We start from the raw sequence: 14,778 nt of genomic DNA on the forward strand, positions 1-14,778 counted from the left end.
TTAATGATTATATTTAATAGTAATTCAAATGATTTATGATAAAATTCAATAACCTGAAAATGAAATACCTGAAACACCTTTTACTAATAGTGAATAAAATCTCCTAGTTCTTTTATAAATAATTTTTTAAATTAGAAAATAACATTATTTCATAAATACATTGTCTTTGACAGATTCCTAAACAGACAACACCTTATCTTATGCAATTATTTGAAAAACTTTATTTTTAAGCTACTAAACTTATAGTTTTAAATTTCTCTATCATCAGTAAGTGTTGTTTACTCTTAAATGGTGCCAGCTGCAGGTATTTTATCCTCTATAAAAGGTTTGGATTATAAAAATACAAAAGAAAAAAATGTCTAAGACACTAAGATTAATAAAATGACACCATTTAAGAATATTTTTTAGCTACCACACACTTGAAAAAGTACAGCACATCTTAGACTCTGTGACATTCACCACAGCTTAAGTTTTATGTCAAGTGATAGAAAGTTTCTAAACATTTACTGGCTTTGACACTCTATAGACTCTTATGATTATGATTAAATAAGGGAATAATATGAATAATTTCATTTTTAAAATTCATTTGGGATAGAATATAAACTATCAAGAGCAAATAATTTATTTCAAAATAGATCTTAAAAGTAGCAAGTTTATTCAAATTTTTAAAAAATATTAAACAAGGAAGGCCCCACCTACATCTCTGACTCCAGTATCTGCTTTCTATAATACCTATCCATCTTCCTGAAAATTTAGACAAGTTTTTCCACTACAGAAGTGTGGGTTTTCTAAACACACCCACTAATTCATATGAAGTTCTCTAACGTGAAAAACAAGTTTCCTAGTTTCCTCAGCGTATCTGAAAACGCTAAGCCATGAGAAGACACTAATAAAATTTGCTGACAGTGTTAAGTTGAAAGCCAGATGAAAAGTTACAGAGAGACAATGATGAAAATTAGAAAGAAACCACTGATTAGGTACTTACACGGTGCCAGGGTTACTGAAGGAGGAATAATACACACAAAAAAAGATGTGATAGAGGGGAAAAGACATTGAAGTTCCCAGGATGATGGAAAACATAGATGAGGCCAAAAAAAGAAGAAAAAAATGAAATAACAAAATTCAAAACACTCAATTTACATGAAAATTAAGACCAAACATCATGCTTCAAAATAATTATGTAAAAGGCAGACAAACAAAAGTGAACAAGTGTTAACTGAAATTCTATTACATTGTTATTATTTGGATAACAGTTTTATCAGCGCTGCTTGTTTCCAAAAACTCTGAAAAATAATTTGTGTGTTAATGCTAGATCAAGCCTCAAGTTACTAATACCAAGAGAGAAAGATCTAATATTTAAAATATTTTCTTTGTTGTTGTTGTTTAGTTCCTAAGTCGTGTCTGACTCTTTGGCAACCCCATGGACTGCAGCCCGCCAGGCTCCTCTGTTCATGGGATTTCCCAGGCAAGAATACTGGAGTGGGTTGCCATTTCCTTCTCCAAGAGATCTTCCTGACCCAGGGATCGAACCTGCATCTCCTGTATTGCAGGCAGATTCTTTACCACTGAGCTACCAGGAAGCCTCAAAACTTTTTTTCTAGGTTTCTATAAAATTTATTTTATCCTACAATGTGGCTAACAAAAGTCAGAGATTAAAATATAAATTAGATGTCTGATGTAGAAACAGATCACTTTAAAATCACTTTAGAGCAGACTGAGAGAAAATCTTTCATTCTCACATAATATAACAAGTATATATTAACAAGTATAGTCCTCTCAGATGAATTATTATGAACCATACATTACAAAGGAATGATACACTTTTGAAAATTTCTTATTTTTTAAAATGTAGTGACTGTGATGAAAAACAGATGAAGCAGTGGGTCACTAACAATGGGCTATTACTCACTTTTCATACTCTCCCCTGTCGGTTATTACCACTGCCCTCATGCACAAGCAAATCCCAGGAAGTTCAGAACTGATTTATAGGAATTCCAGAGTACTATATTAGCAGCAGCATAATTACTGCCCAGAAAGGCATGTCTGATATATGGTAAAAGAACTAGGTTAATAACATCTAAAGAGGGAAAATAAAATTCATTCATATAGCCTATTAAGTATCAAACCATTAAAAACAAATATATTCACATTCCATTATATACAAAGAAGACAAGTATTAACTCTATATAGTTTCTCAACACATTGTTGAATCAATTCTATTACAATAAAGTTTAGTCAGAGTAAGTAAAAATTCATTATAAATGTAGTAAGAAAAAGTGCCTACCACTTTGAATGCTAAGACTGTACAGTGAAGCTAAGCTGTATTTCCACATTAAAGTCAGTGTCATAAACTCAACAGAGGGCTGAGTTTTGCTGAATGGGGGTGAGACACGGGATTAAATTAATCTCAGTAATTTATGGGTATTTACTCTTCTCTAAGCCTTATTATTCAATGAAAAGTACTCTCTCCTCTGCCTTGACACTTCAGATAGTAGAGAAACAGTTCTCTAAAATAACCTCCTCTGACCAGAATAAAATCTTAGAAACATATTTGAACATTGCAAAGTTTGAGAAAGAAGTTTTATGTCAAAATGAAGTTGTGGGGGTGGAGGTATTCTATGATGTGGTGAGGGGTAAGCAGAAGAGGGTTGATTGGTTAAAGTCTAAAGATGTCAATTTTAATATGCTGAAAAGGTATTTTCATGAATTTTAGAAAGTGTGTCCAAGTGGAAGAGCCCATCATACAACACAGTGGCATCTGCACAATGGGGCAGTCAGACTGACGTGGCTTTTCACCCTGACTATACTGCCCACTTCCTCTATGCCTGCACAAGCTGCAACCCCCAGGAGCTTCTCTTCCCTCAACAGTGAAACAGATTACATTCTCTCTTTGGATAGAGATGTCTATCCAATGGATACTTCTCTATCTTTCAGACTTCCTGTAGGGGCATATGTTTACATGCTCTTGAAAGCACTTTGAAAACTATACAAATACAAATTTGTTGTTAGAATAGATCCTTCAGCTGCTCAATATAAAAAAAAAAGTACCATTAAACCCAACTGTAGTTTATGCACATTATTCATTCATGTAGCTTCAATTCACTCAGTTTATCAAAACTATAACCATTAAAAACAAACACTAATTCAAAGTAACAGAAATAAGTTCAGGTCACAAACAGGTGACAGAGCAAGAAACACCAAAACTTAGCTTCAAAAATCCCTAGGCTCCAATCTTAGCTCTATCACTTACAAGCTGCATGCTTAGAAAATTAAGTAACTTCTCAAGGTTCAAAGTTTAAATGAGAATTCAATCATATACTGCAGTTAAAAACACAGAGCACAATGCATAGTAATATTTAGTAATTTAATGAATATTATCCTTGAATTAAAAAAAATATACATTTAGCCTAAATGTGGTTATTTTTTCAAGTCCCATTTTCCCCCCTTACAAGTCAAATTATTACACTGGAATCTTACGTGAAAGCCTTTGTTTAACAAGAATTTAACTTTGAGTAGACAATCAGTAAATCAGGGCTTGGGGATGTTTCTCTAGTGCACTGGTGTATAATATTCTTATATGACTGTAACATGTTCCTTGAAGTGAAGTGAAATGAAGTGAAAGTCGCTCAGTCATGTCCAACTCTTTGAGACCCCATGGAATATACAGTCCATGGAATTCTCCAGTCCAAAATACTGGAGTGGGTAGCCTTTCCATTCTCCAGGGGATATTTCCAGTCCAGGGATCAAATCCAGGTCTCCCACATTGTGGGCGGATTCTTTACCAGCTGAGCCACAAGGGAAGCCCTGTTCAATTAGTGAGATCATAACCATACATGAATAAAGTTGCTCTAATTTAATAATAATAATAATTATTCAATAGCTAATTCCCTCAAGTGTGTCTAAGATACTCCATATTTTCAATTCTACTCTAGAGTATGATGATAAGAAAATTTCAGCATATGTTCAGAATAATCATAACACAAAATTGAGTTCTTGTCTAATGTGATTTTTATCAACTTTAAAGCTAGTAATCACTAGTTTATCATCAATATCAACATACACAAAGTTTTGATTTTGTGATTTCCAATGTCTATGCCAACTACCTGTGACACAACTAATTGCAAAGGTGTACAGACCTTCTATCAGCCAATGACACACAATTGCACACATAGAGTTCTACGTCTTTCAGCAACACTGGCTGAGAAATCAAAAAGGTTCTTAGAGATTTTACCTGGGAAATACTGGGTTTTGATATGAATTTGGAAGTCAACTCAGTTTTATAATATAGACTATTCACTAGTGGCACATGTATTTATGCTTTCTCTTCTGTCTTTCTTGTCTAACAGTCTTGACTGCTACAGATTACCTGCAACATAACCTCTTTTAAACTGTTACACAGCAAACCCCACATATACTTCATGATGAAAGTTAAACACTACTATTTATTACCATAAAGCAATTCACCGCAACATAGCAATGCAAACAAAACTTATTGAAAAGACTAAATGTGGTTATTCTAAATTACAGCTCTTTTGCAAAATTTAACTTAATTTTGCAAAAATCAGGCATTCATGCTGTTTACTCATATATAAATCACCATATTTCCTCTCCAGTAATGTGGATACTAACTTTGTCACTTTTGTTTTCTGCAAAGAGAAAAGCATTTAAAAATATTACTACCATATCATATTTTGTATCTTCCAAGGCCAGGTTCATCAAAATACCACACACGAACTGTTAGAAGAGACTGCAGTCCAATGAAATTAAAATTAATAAAGAAAGTATGAAAGACTTACCTCTTGAAAGCAGTGGCACATTATAATGCAAGAGCATATGGAAAGGAAAAAGGTAAATCCCTCAAACTACTTGATGCAAAATAGATTCCCTTCCAGTTTGGAATATAAAACTCCATTTTGCTCTAAGTAGCAGCAGAGTAAAGAGAGTAGTAAAGAAAATAGTAAGCCAAGACTACAAATTCATATATGAAGAAGATGGACTAAAAATTTCTAAAAAGTGCCTCGTTCCATTATTATTTGTAAGGAACAGGAATGCTAGCATAGTATTATTAATATTCTAAAAATATCAACATAGTTGTTAGATTTCATACTATTAGGATAACTATTTCTCAGTAATGATGCATAATTCATAAGCACTTGTGTCTTATGTTTATTATAAAACTAAATAAATTTGAGTGGACACCTATAAAAACTAATAGTCCTCCTGCTTTGAATAAAAACATAATCTATGCATTTAACTTTATATTTTTGTAAACTCCTAAATTTTTGGTTACTGGCAATTAGGATTTAAAATAAAGAGTAATAAAAAGTAACAACTCTCAACTGTGAAAGACATTTGCTGCAATCATTTGTAACACTATAAAAACATGGAAAATTCAATAATCACACACTTAGTAAAAAGGCTGACAGTGATTTCAGGAAAAGAGTTTGACACCCAATGAAGGAAATATATTCATTACTACCACAAAACACCTGCTTTTCAAAATGACATCACTGACTAGTAAATAGTAAAATGTGAGATTTATTTTTGATTTCTCTGATCTAAATCTAGTAAGAGAAACAGCAGAAAGAGCACTGCAAATCTGTCTATAGAATTTCACAAACACCACACTTTTGTTTTCATGATAATCAAGTTTTCACTGTGCTAACACATCAGGTCAACACCTGAAATTAAGTTACTTTTAAATGCAATCAATTTACAAATGCAAAGCAGTAACTTGCTTGTTAATGATACAAAATATATAATAGTCCCTTTCGTCCTGAATCTTGGACAGTGCAGGACACCAGACGTGCGCTCAATAACTACATGTCAACTGACTAAGAAACCGTTGTAAAGTCCCTGTAACTATATCACTGCCTACAAAGTTGAAAATAATAAGTCATTTCAGGAATCACCAAAGATATACCCGTAAAACACAAAGTTTCAGCTTGGTGTTTTCAATATAATAGTTTTCTGTAACCTCAGTTTTGCTTTTATCTCTAGAAATTTTCTATTAAGAAGCCTTCCTTATAAAATTTTATGAAATGTTAGGAAGGAGAAAAGATTTTAACTTAAACACTTCCTTCAAAAGAAGTACTTTTTTCCTACTGAACCTGGAATTCAACAAACAAAATAAACTTTTGTTTTTAGTCTTCCATGAGACTAGCATTTGACAGGCAGCATCTGTCTTTTCAGGGGGCTTCCCAGAGGGTCAGCAGTAAAGAACCCGCCTGCAACGCAGGAGACACAGGCTTGATCCCGAGGTTGGTACGATCCCCTGGAGGAGGAAATGGCAACCCTCTCCACTATTCTTGCCTGGGAAATACCATGGACAGAGGAGCCTGGCGGGCTACAGTCTACAGGGTTGCAAAGAGTCAGACACAATTGAGCACACACACTTCTGTCTTTTCATGATATCTACTTTGATTACTCTAAAATCTATTGTCTTAAAATAGACAAATCAGAAAAATGACAACCAAGTGCACCTCAACGCTACTTACTATTTATCTTCCTCATATGAAAGAAATAACTTTCTTTGAAGGGCACTAGTTTTCCTCAGTATATACATCAACACTTTCAAGTCAACCACAACCACAAGACCACGCACAGGGCAGGAACTGCCCTTCCAGACTTGCTCCTTTCTCTCAGCAGCAGCCTGGAAGCCTGCCGCCTTCTTTTTCAAAGCCCCCAGGTTGCCATGGGAGCAGTCCTATGAAAGTACAGCCCCTTCATCACCTGAATTAACATTCAGGAGGGATTATCTCAGAAAGGACCTAACTACACAACTATTTTAATTATATTTTCCTGGGAACTGACATCGGTTAAAAACAATCACGCATGCAGATTATTTCCTTTTAAAAGACACTTTTGTCACAATAAATCTGATCAAAATGACTTTACAGAAATGACTCTGGTTTAAAGGATAGTCACTGGATTCCAAAAATAAAATAACCATCTATAAATGACGGCTACTGAGAACAGACTTCGATTTTTTAAAAATTTGTGCAACAAAAAATAGAGGAAAATTATAAGGAATGGATTCTCAGAAAGTTGTTATAATATTATATATTCAGTGTCCACTGCTTTAAATCTATTCATTTTAGAAAAATGTTTACAATGAAAGTATTCTCTAATTTGTTTATGAAATTTTTAAGCCTCCGTTAATGTTACTGTCCTCTCATTACTGTTTGCTTTTAAGGACTAAATTTCAGTGTAAGTTTATCTGAAAAGAATGTGGCTTAGCTAGCTGACCTAAGCTAATGCATCATACACAGACATGAGTCAAAAGCAAATTTGTTTTCTGTCTTCAGAAAACTTCCTAGAAAAAAAGCTTCTTACAAGTTTCTCATTTCCTCTCTCTTTAGCATGAGATACATAAGCTGACACAACTGCAACCATTCTATTTCAACTTTTGGTGACTCATAAAAGAATGGAAAAATTGAGAAAGAAGGATTCAAGATTTGCCTTGCATTATAAGGGCCAGCTGCTCCACGTTGTTCCAAACTTGGAGAAAAAGAGTTACAGAGTCCGTTACATGATTCATAACAGGTCAGGATGCATAATTAGGTTTGGATTAACCTATAATTGCCTTGCAGAGAGTGCTGTATTGTACATAACATAAAGCTACATTACATGCTAATGAAGCAAATGAAACTTCATTTCCCTTCTTTCAGAGAACAGCTGATTTGGGGGTGGGTGGAGATTGTGTTGCCTGGAAATCGCCTGAAAGAAGTTTGATAAGAGCAGAAAGCACCCTCAGCCACCTACCCATTTTGCTGTTTACTGTCACCCTGGGATCCTCTTCGCTGTCCCTCCGCTAGCTCCTGGGCAGTCTCGGCACACACGCTGCTGACTGTGGGCTGCCGTGGGACATTAACTGCAGGTTTACCAGCGCTCAGAGCGGATGACCGCTGGTCAGCACTAAGACTGGTGTTAGCATGCGGTCCAGATGCAGCGAATGGGGGAGAGGTGACAGCGGCCACGGGTGGAGGGGAAGCATGTGATGAAGTGGTCGCGTGGGCTGGGGTGAAGGCAGACGATGGTGATGGGATGGATGTGACTTTTGGTGAAGACACGGAACCAAAGGGCCGCGGGGCCTTATTGTAGGCCGTGTTGGTTGTGGAAGTGACTTTGGACACAGCAGGAGATGGAATGGGCACAGGTTTGACTACTTCTTTAGGCTCTCCCTATGTAAAATAAAAACAAACACACACAACACGGCAAAGACATGCGAAACAGATCCACTGAAAAGAACACACGGCTAGTTTGTAAAAAGACAAACACAATTATGTTAGCAGGCCAAACTTCACACATTTCCAGGTAAAAATAATGAGCTGATAAAATATTAGCATGCATGCTAACTGGTCTCAACATGCATAACACAGATGCACATACTGAGTAGATAAATTCTTTTTTAAAAAAATGAAAGGAGTTCAAAATATTTAGGAAAGAGATTAGGAAAGTTATCAAAAAGCCTAAAGTGCCAATTTAGACATATTCCAAAGGAAATTTTTTTTAATACCCCACAGTAAACAAAACATCACTAATCAAAACATTTATTTTAAAATATCCAGAGACTCAACTACAATTCCATCTTTTAAACATGTTTAATTACTCTCCAGAGTACAATTATTTGATTCATGCAGAAGCAGCTGGACATTTCTAACTCTTCAATTAAAAAAAAAGAAGGAATGTTCATTTTCATCTAATTCAGAAATGTGAACATTCTAATTATTTTGATTCAAGAAATTGCCCCCAAAATAAAACACAAAACAATTAAACAAAATCAATCCTTTCCCTTTTCTACAGTCCACCTATTTCTCTCTCTGGAATGTTTTTGAGTTATCGCTAAAGATGGAATAAAATTCTTCCCTTTTCCAAAACAAATACTCAAAAGTAACATGAGAAAAAAAAAAGATCTTAAATGTTTCTTCACAGACATCAAAGAAAAAAATAACAACTAAGAAAGATCAATTCCACCTAAAATTAACAGAATTTGTGTTTGCAAACCTCTATCACAAAGTAAGTGTGAATTTAAAAATAAAACCAGCTTAATCATCTATGATATTCAAGAATAAGTCCTTATCATCCCCAAAGAAAAACAATTGAATTCTTTAAAAAGTACATAATGGTAGCTCTATTATGTTTAATTTAAAGGAAGAAAAAGTAATCTAATCTTACAGAAATAATAAAGCTGAGGGGGATAAAGTAACTTAATGCCTCAGGGAATCAATATAAGCAAATTCACTGAAAAGGCACAAGTAAAATTAAGGAGAAAAACCCCCAAAGCACAAAACTAGATGTAAATGAATAATGGTTTGGGACAATTTGAAGATATATATATATATATATATATATATATATATATATATATATAAGAAAAAAAAAAGGGTACTTGCCAAAAACCTAATCCAAGAATACTCTGAAAATATAAAAATGTAATTAAATATTACCAGTAAACTGTCATTGAAGACTTATTGTGACATTCATTTTTGTAACCACTTATTTAATCTGTTTAGATTATTTGAATAAAGAGGCAAATTAAAAGTGAAGGTAAGAAATCTGGATATGAGTTACCGATAATATATGACACTAGAAATACTATTTAAATAATAAGGAATAATTATATTGTTTAAATAATAAGGAATAATTACATGATAATTCTGTTATGTGTTGATTTTCACTATCCCTCATCATCTTTAAAGAACTGTGAGGAAAAACTGTATGGGAACTGTAGATTGTCAGTATGGTCAGAGACAGGAATGGTAGTTAGAGTGGTTCAGGAGGGACAATAAAATATTACCCCAGTAACGCTGGATTAGAAACACACCTTTTGAACAGGAACTGGCTCAAGCTTGGGTGCAGCAGATGCTCTGAGGAAAAAAAAGAAAAAGGAAGAAAACATGAATTTTTGCAAACTTATTAATGAAAGGAAATGGCAACCCACTCCAGTATTCTTGCCTGAAGAATCCCATGGACAGAGGAGCCTGGTAGGCTACAGTCCATGGGGTCGCTAAGAGTCGGACATGACTAAGCAACTTCACTTTCACTTTTACCTTAATATACTAAATCATATTTATAGTTTCATAATTCATGCTTTTAACTATTCACAATCTACTAATTAGTTCATGAAACTCAAATGCTGTAAGATCCAATAACTCATACACTAAGTATTCAACAGTTCTCTACACATTCAAATGAGGAAAGACAAACACCAATCCTGTTTGCTAACGTACCCATGTTTAACCTTTAAATTAAGGCTATCCCTCACCAAAAAGGGTAAAGTGAAATAAACATGACTTTCAGTAGTTCCTGGAACAAACAACTGATCTCTTTGTCCAACAGTATCTGCCTTCTCTCTTATTATCCATTAATATGCCCAAAGGACACGTGGATCTTTGTGTGAAGATAATAAATTCTGGTTGAACTGGCTCATGGAGTATTAATTTTGTATTTATATTTTAAGTGCAGGTTAATGGATCTGTCCTTAGGCTACAATTTCAGTGAAGGCAATGACCATGGCCTACTTGAGTCTCTGTATTAGCATGGCCTGGCATGTATTAATAACAGGTTATCAGTATTGAGTATAGAAAGAAGACAAAAAGGAAAAGAGGACAAAAATCCATGCACAAAAGTATTCTCATATATAAATTTATTATTTTTAATCTATGCTTTTTTGTATTATTACTGTCAGTTTGGTTAGCATGGACTAATAGTAACGATAATTGATTCGGAGTAATTATCTCTTATAATCATGACAAATAACCAAAGCAGCAGCAATCATTATCCCCATTCTTCACAGGAGGAACTTCAGAGTTAAAGTAAATTACTTCTAGAATGGAGCTAAAGCAACCATCCTTATGTATTATAATACACTGGCTGCAGTCAAGGACAGTAAATGATTGGAGAGTTCCTAATGATTTAAAGTTATTTTCCCAGCATTAAGGTATACATTAGGTTTAATAATGTCAGAAGCAGTCTAACTCCTCTTATATCACACAAGACTGAGGATAAGACAGCAAGTGCAGAATTCAAGAAATATAACCACAGTAGGTAAATAATAAGTGATAAATTTTAAGCTGCAACTCATGAGATCATTTTACTTACAGAGAAGCTAACATAGGATATTTGGTCTCTACAGTCATAACCTAGTAATGAACTCTGAACAGCATTTTTAGGAGCAAGTGAATTTTCCAATAACAACTAATTTAGTTAGCCAGGGCAAGCATGGACTGAATAATTGGCTAACATAATGAGAGACCACAATGGATGCTAACATTCGGTTACTGCTATGTAGAATTACACTCTACAATTGCACAACTTTCCATGTGTGCTATCAATCAGACAATTTCTCTTTTAACTTATAGGGTTATTATAATGAGCAAAGGAAACAAGTTCAAGAACAGAACAGTGGAATCTTTCTTTCATTGAAATTTCACAGTAAGATGCAATGACAAAGGATCTACTTATTAAAACCACACAATTGAAATTTTGCCGTAACAGAGAGGAGAGAATCCTTTTTCCTCTGGACACTTAAAGGTATATGCAGCTCTTCTATTAACACAAAAACAATATACACAAAAGATGATGTTTAACCTGAACAGAATAAAGTGGTTTCCAAGAAGAATAAAATGCATATATCCCACGTCTATGAAAACAAACCCCTTAGTTTTTTCTGGGTGTTAGCTCTTACTTGAATAGCGTTAGAAACAACAAAATCCCCAGAATGGTGAGTTTTCACTAACTCTATGGAGTCCAACCTCTTAATCTGTTGAGAACTTAAAGAACAGCGAGTCTTACCATATTTTATGGATTGAAAGTTCTACAAAACTATTTCTTAAAATATAGGATTCATTAAAACATTTAAACTGAAATTTTTAATATCTGGCCTACTCACCTTCTGATAAAGGCCCACAAGTACAATGACATGAAATAAGAAAAGCAGTCAAAGAAAAGAGGAAAACCTGTCCTCAAAATTCCAGGATTGAGTCTATTACACATGAAAATCACAAGCATTATGTTGTAGGTGGAAAAAAAATGACTGGCTTATAATTAAATATCAAATGAAAGAGCTGACATTATATGCAATAAAAATTAGTTATGCTGGTTTAAATACTTAAATAACTACCAAATGAATCATAGAATCATTAAAATTTAGAAGGCTCCTTGAAGTGAAATGTAAGTCGCTCAGTCATGTTCAGTTCTTTGCAACCCCATGGACTATACATGGAATTCTCCAGGCTAGAATACTGGCGTGGGTAGCCTTTCCCTTCTCCAGAGGATCTTCCCGATCCAGGGATCAAACCCAGGTTTCACGCATTGCAGGTGGATTCTTTACCAGCTGATCCACAAGGGAAGCCCAAGAATACTGGAGTGGGCAGACTATCCCTTCTCCAGAGGATCTTCCTGACCCAGGAATCGAACCGGGGTCTCCTGCATTGCAGGCAGATTCTTTATCAACTGATCTATCAAGGAAGCCTTAGAGTTACTCTATCACATGCCAATCAGATACATGTTTGACCTCTGTTTGAATAGTTACAGGAGCTCACAGTTTAAGCCATGTAATTTTTGAATATTTCTGTTAAAATGGCCTTCATTTTAGTATATTATTTTTTAATAAACAGAACAAGTCAACTTGCCCACATTAAAAATATTAGGAAAAGCATTTTTAATGCACAGAATACATATATAAAATCTGTAACATACATAAGTTACATTTTTAAAGATCAATAGGGTACATAAATCTTACATTTAAGTGTGATTACACACTCCTACAACACTAAAACTACTGTGGGTTGGGAAATTTTGAAAGCATGACAAATGAAATCTTAAAAATTAATGAATAGCAATAACACCAGTTTTTAAAAAATCAAACTTCACTGTAACAAAACAGCCAAATAAAAAGATACAATATCTTTTATTTTCAATAGTGTCAAGATTTTTAAACAAATTAATACATAATGTTTGTGAGGATATGCTGTTATTTTGTTGGAAGGATGACACATTATTACAGCTCTTATGGAAAATAATTTGGCATTTATTTATAAAAAGACTTGAAGAAATCTCAAGCCTCATGACTTATTAAATCAATTTTTGAGCCTATCATAAGGAACTAATCTAAAATAAGAAAATGACTTTATGGATAAATATATTCATTGCCTATATTGTATAGGAGGCAGTGATCAAGACATTCCCAAAGAAAATGAAATTCAAAATGGCAAAATGGCCATCTGAAGAGGCCTTACAAATAGCTGAGAAAAGAAGAGAAGCAAAAGGCAAAGGAGAAAAGGAACACCCACTTGAATGCAGAGTTCCAAAGAATAGCAAGGAGAGATAAGAAAGGCTTCCTCAGTGATCAATGCAAAGAAATAGAGGAAAACAATAGAATGGGAAAGACTAGAGATCTCTTCAAGAAAATTAGACATAACAAGGGAACATTTCATGCAAAGATGGGCACAATAAAGGACAGAAATGGTATAGACCTAATAGAAGCAGAAGATATTGAGAAGAGGTTGTAAGAATACACAGAAGAACTGTACAAAAAAGAATTTCATGACCCAGATAATCACAATGGTGTGATCACTCACCTAGAATGAGACATCCTGGAAAACGAAGTCAAGCGGGCCTTAGAAAGATTCACTATGAACAAAGCTAGTGGAGGTGATGGAATTCCAGTTGAGCCATTTCAAATCCTAAAAGATGATGCTGTGAAAGTGCTGCACTCAATATGCCAGAAAATTTGGAAAACTCAGTAGTGGCCACAAGACTGGAAAAGGTCAGTTTTCATTCCAATCCCAAAGAAAGGCAATGCCAAAGAATGCTCAAACTACAGTACAATTGAACTCATCTCAGACACTAGTAAAGTAATGTTCAAAATTCTCCAAGCCAGGCTTCAAGAGTACCTGAACTGAAAACTTCCAGATGTTAAGCTGGATTTAGAAAAGTCAGAGGAATCAGAGATCAAATTGCCAACATCTGATGGATCACTGACAAAGAAAGAGATTTCCAGAAAAACATCTACTTTTGCTTTATTGACTATGCCAAAGCCTTTGACTGTGTGGATCACAACAAACTGTGGAAAATTATTCAAGAGATGGGAATACCAGACCATCCGACCTGCCTCCTGAGAAATATGTATGCAGGTCAGGAAGCAACAGCTAGAACTGGACATGGAACAACAGACGGGTTCCAAATTGGGAAAGGAATATGTCAAGGCTATATATTGTCACCCTGCTTATTTAACTTACATGCAGAGTGAAAGTGACAGTCACTCAGTCGTGTCCGACTCTTTGCAATCCCATGGACTATACAGTCCATGGGATTCTTCAGGCCAGAATACTGGAGGGGGTAGCCTTTTCCTTCTCCAGAGGACCTTTCCAACCCAGGGAGCAAACCCAGGTCTCCCGCATTGCAGGCGGATTCTTTACCAGCTGAGCCACAAGGGAAACGCAAGAATACTGGAGTGGGTAGCCTAACCCTTCTCTAGCAGATCTTCCTGACCCAGGAATAGAACCAGGGTCTCCTGTATTGTAGGCAGATTTTTTACCAACTGAGCTATCAGGGTACATCATGGGAAATGTCAGGTTGGATGAACACAAGGTGGAATCAAGATTGCCGGGAGAAATATTAATAACCTCAGATATGCAGATAACACCTCCCTTATGGCAGAAAGCAAAGAACTAAAGAGCCTCTTGATGAAAGTGAAAGAGGACAGTGAAAAAGTTGGCTTAAAGCTCAACATCCAGAAAACTAAGATAATGACATCCAGTCCCATCACTTCAT

General features: G+C 35.0%; 1 protein-coding gene across 5 annotated transcripts in view; it reads right to left on the bottom strand.

The window, feature by feature from the left end:
* The window catches only part of PDLIM5 (PDZ and LIM domain 5), a 226,911-nt gene that overhangs the window by 88,767 nt on the left and 123,366 nt on the right, over nt 1-14,778 (bottom strand). For 2 of the 5 annotated variants that reach the window (XM_065907222.1, XM_065907223.1), the window contains exons 4-6: nt 9,827-9,869; nt 4,630-4,646; nt 986-1,000 (exon numbers count right to left, since the gene is read on the bottom strand). In XM_065907222.1, the coding sequence (XP_065763294.1) occupies nt 986-1,000; nt 4,630-4,646; nt 9,827-9,869 (75 nt within the window). Of the gene's footprint in view, nt 1-985; nt 1,001-4,629; nt 4,647-7,764; nt 8,184-9,826; nt 9,870-14,778 lie in introns of all 5 variants that reach the window. The other 3 variants (XM_065907219.1, XM_065907220.1, XM_065907221.1) reach the window with 2 other exon arrangements.

The sequence above is a fragment of the Muntiacus reevesi genome, chromosome 16 (genome assembly GCF_963930625.1).
Source record: "Muntiacus reevesi chromosome 16, mMunRee1.1, whole genome shotgun sequence".
NCBI classification, from domain to species: domain Eukaryota; kingdom Metazoa; phylum Chordata; class Mammalia; order Artiodactyla; family Cervidae; genus Muntiacus; species Muntiacus reevesi.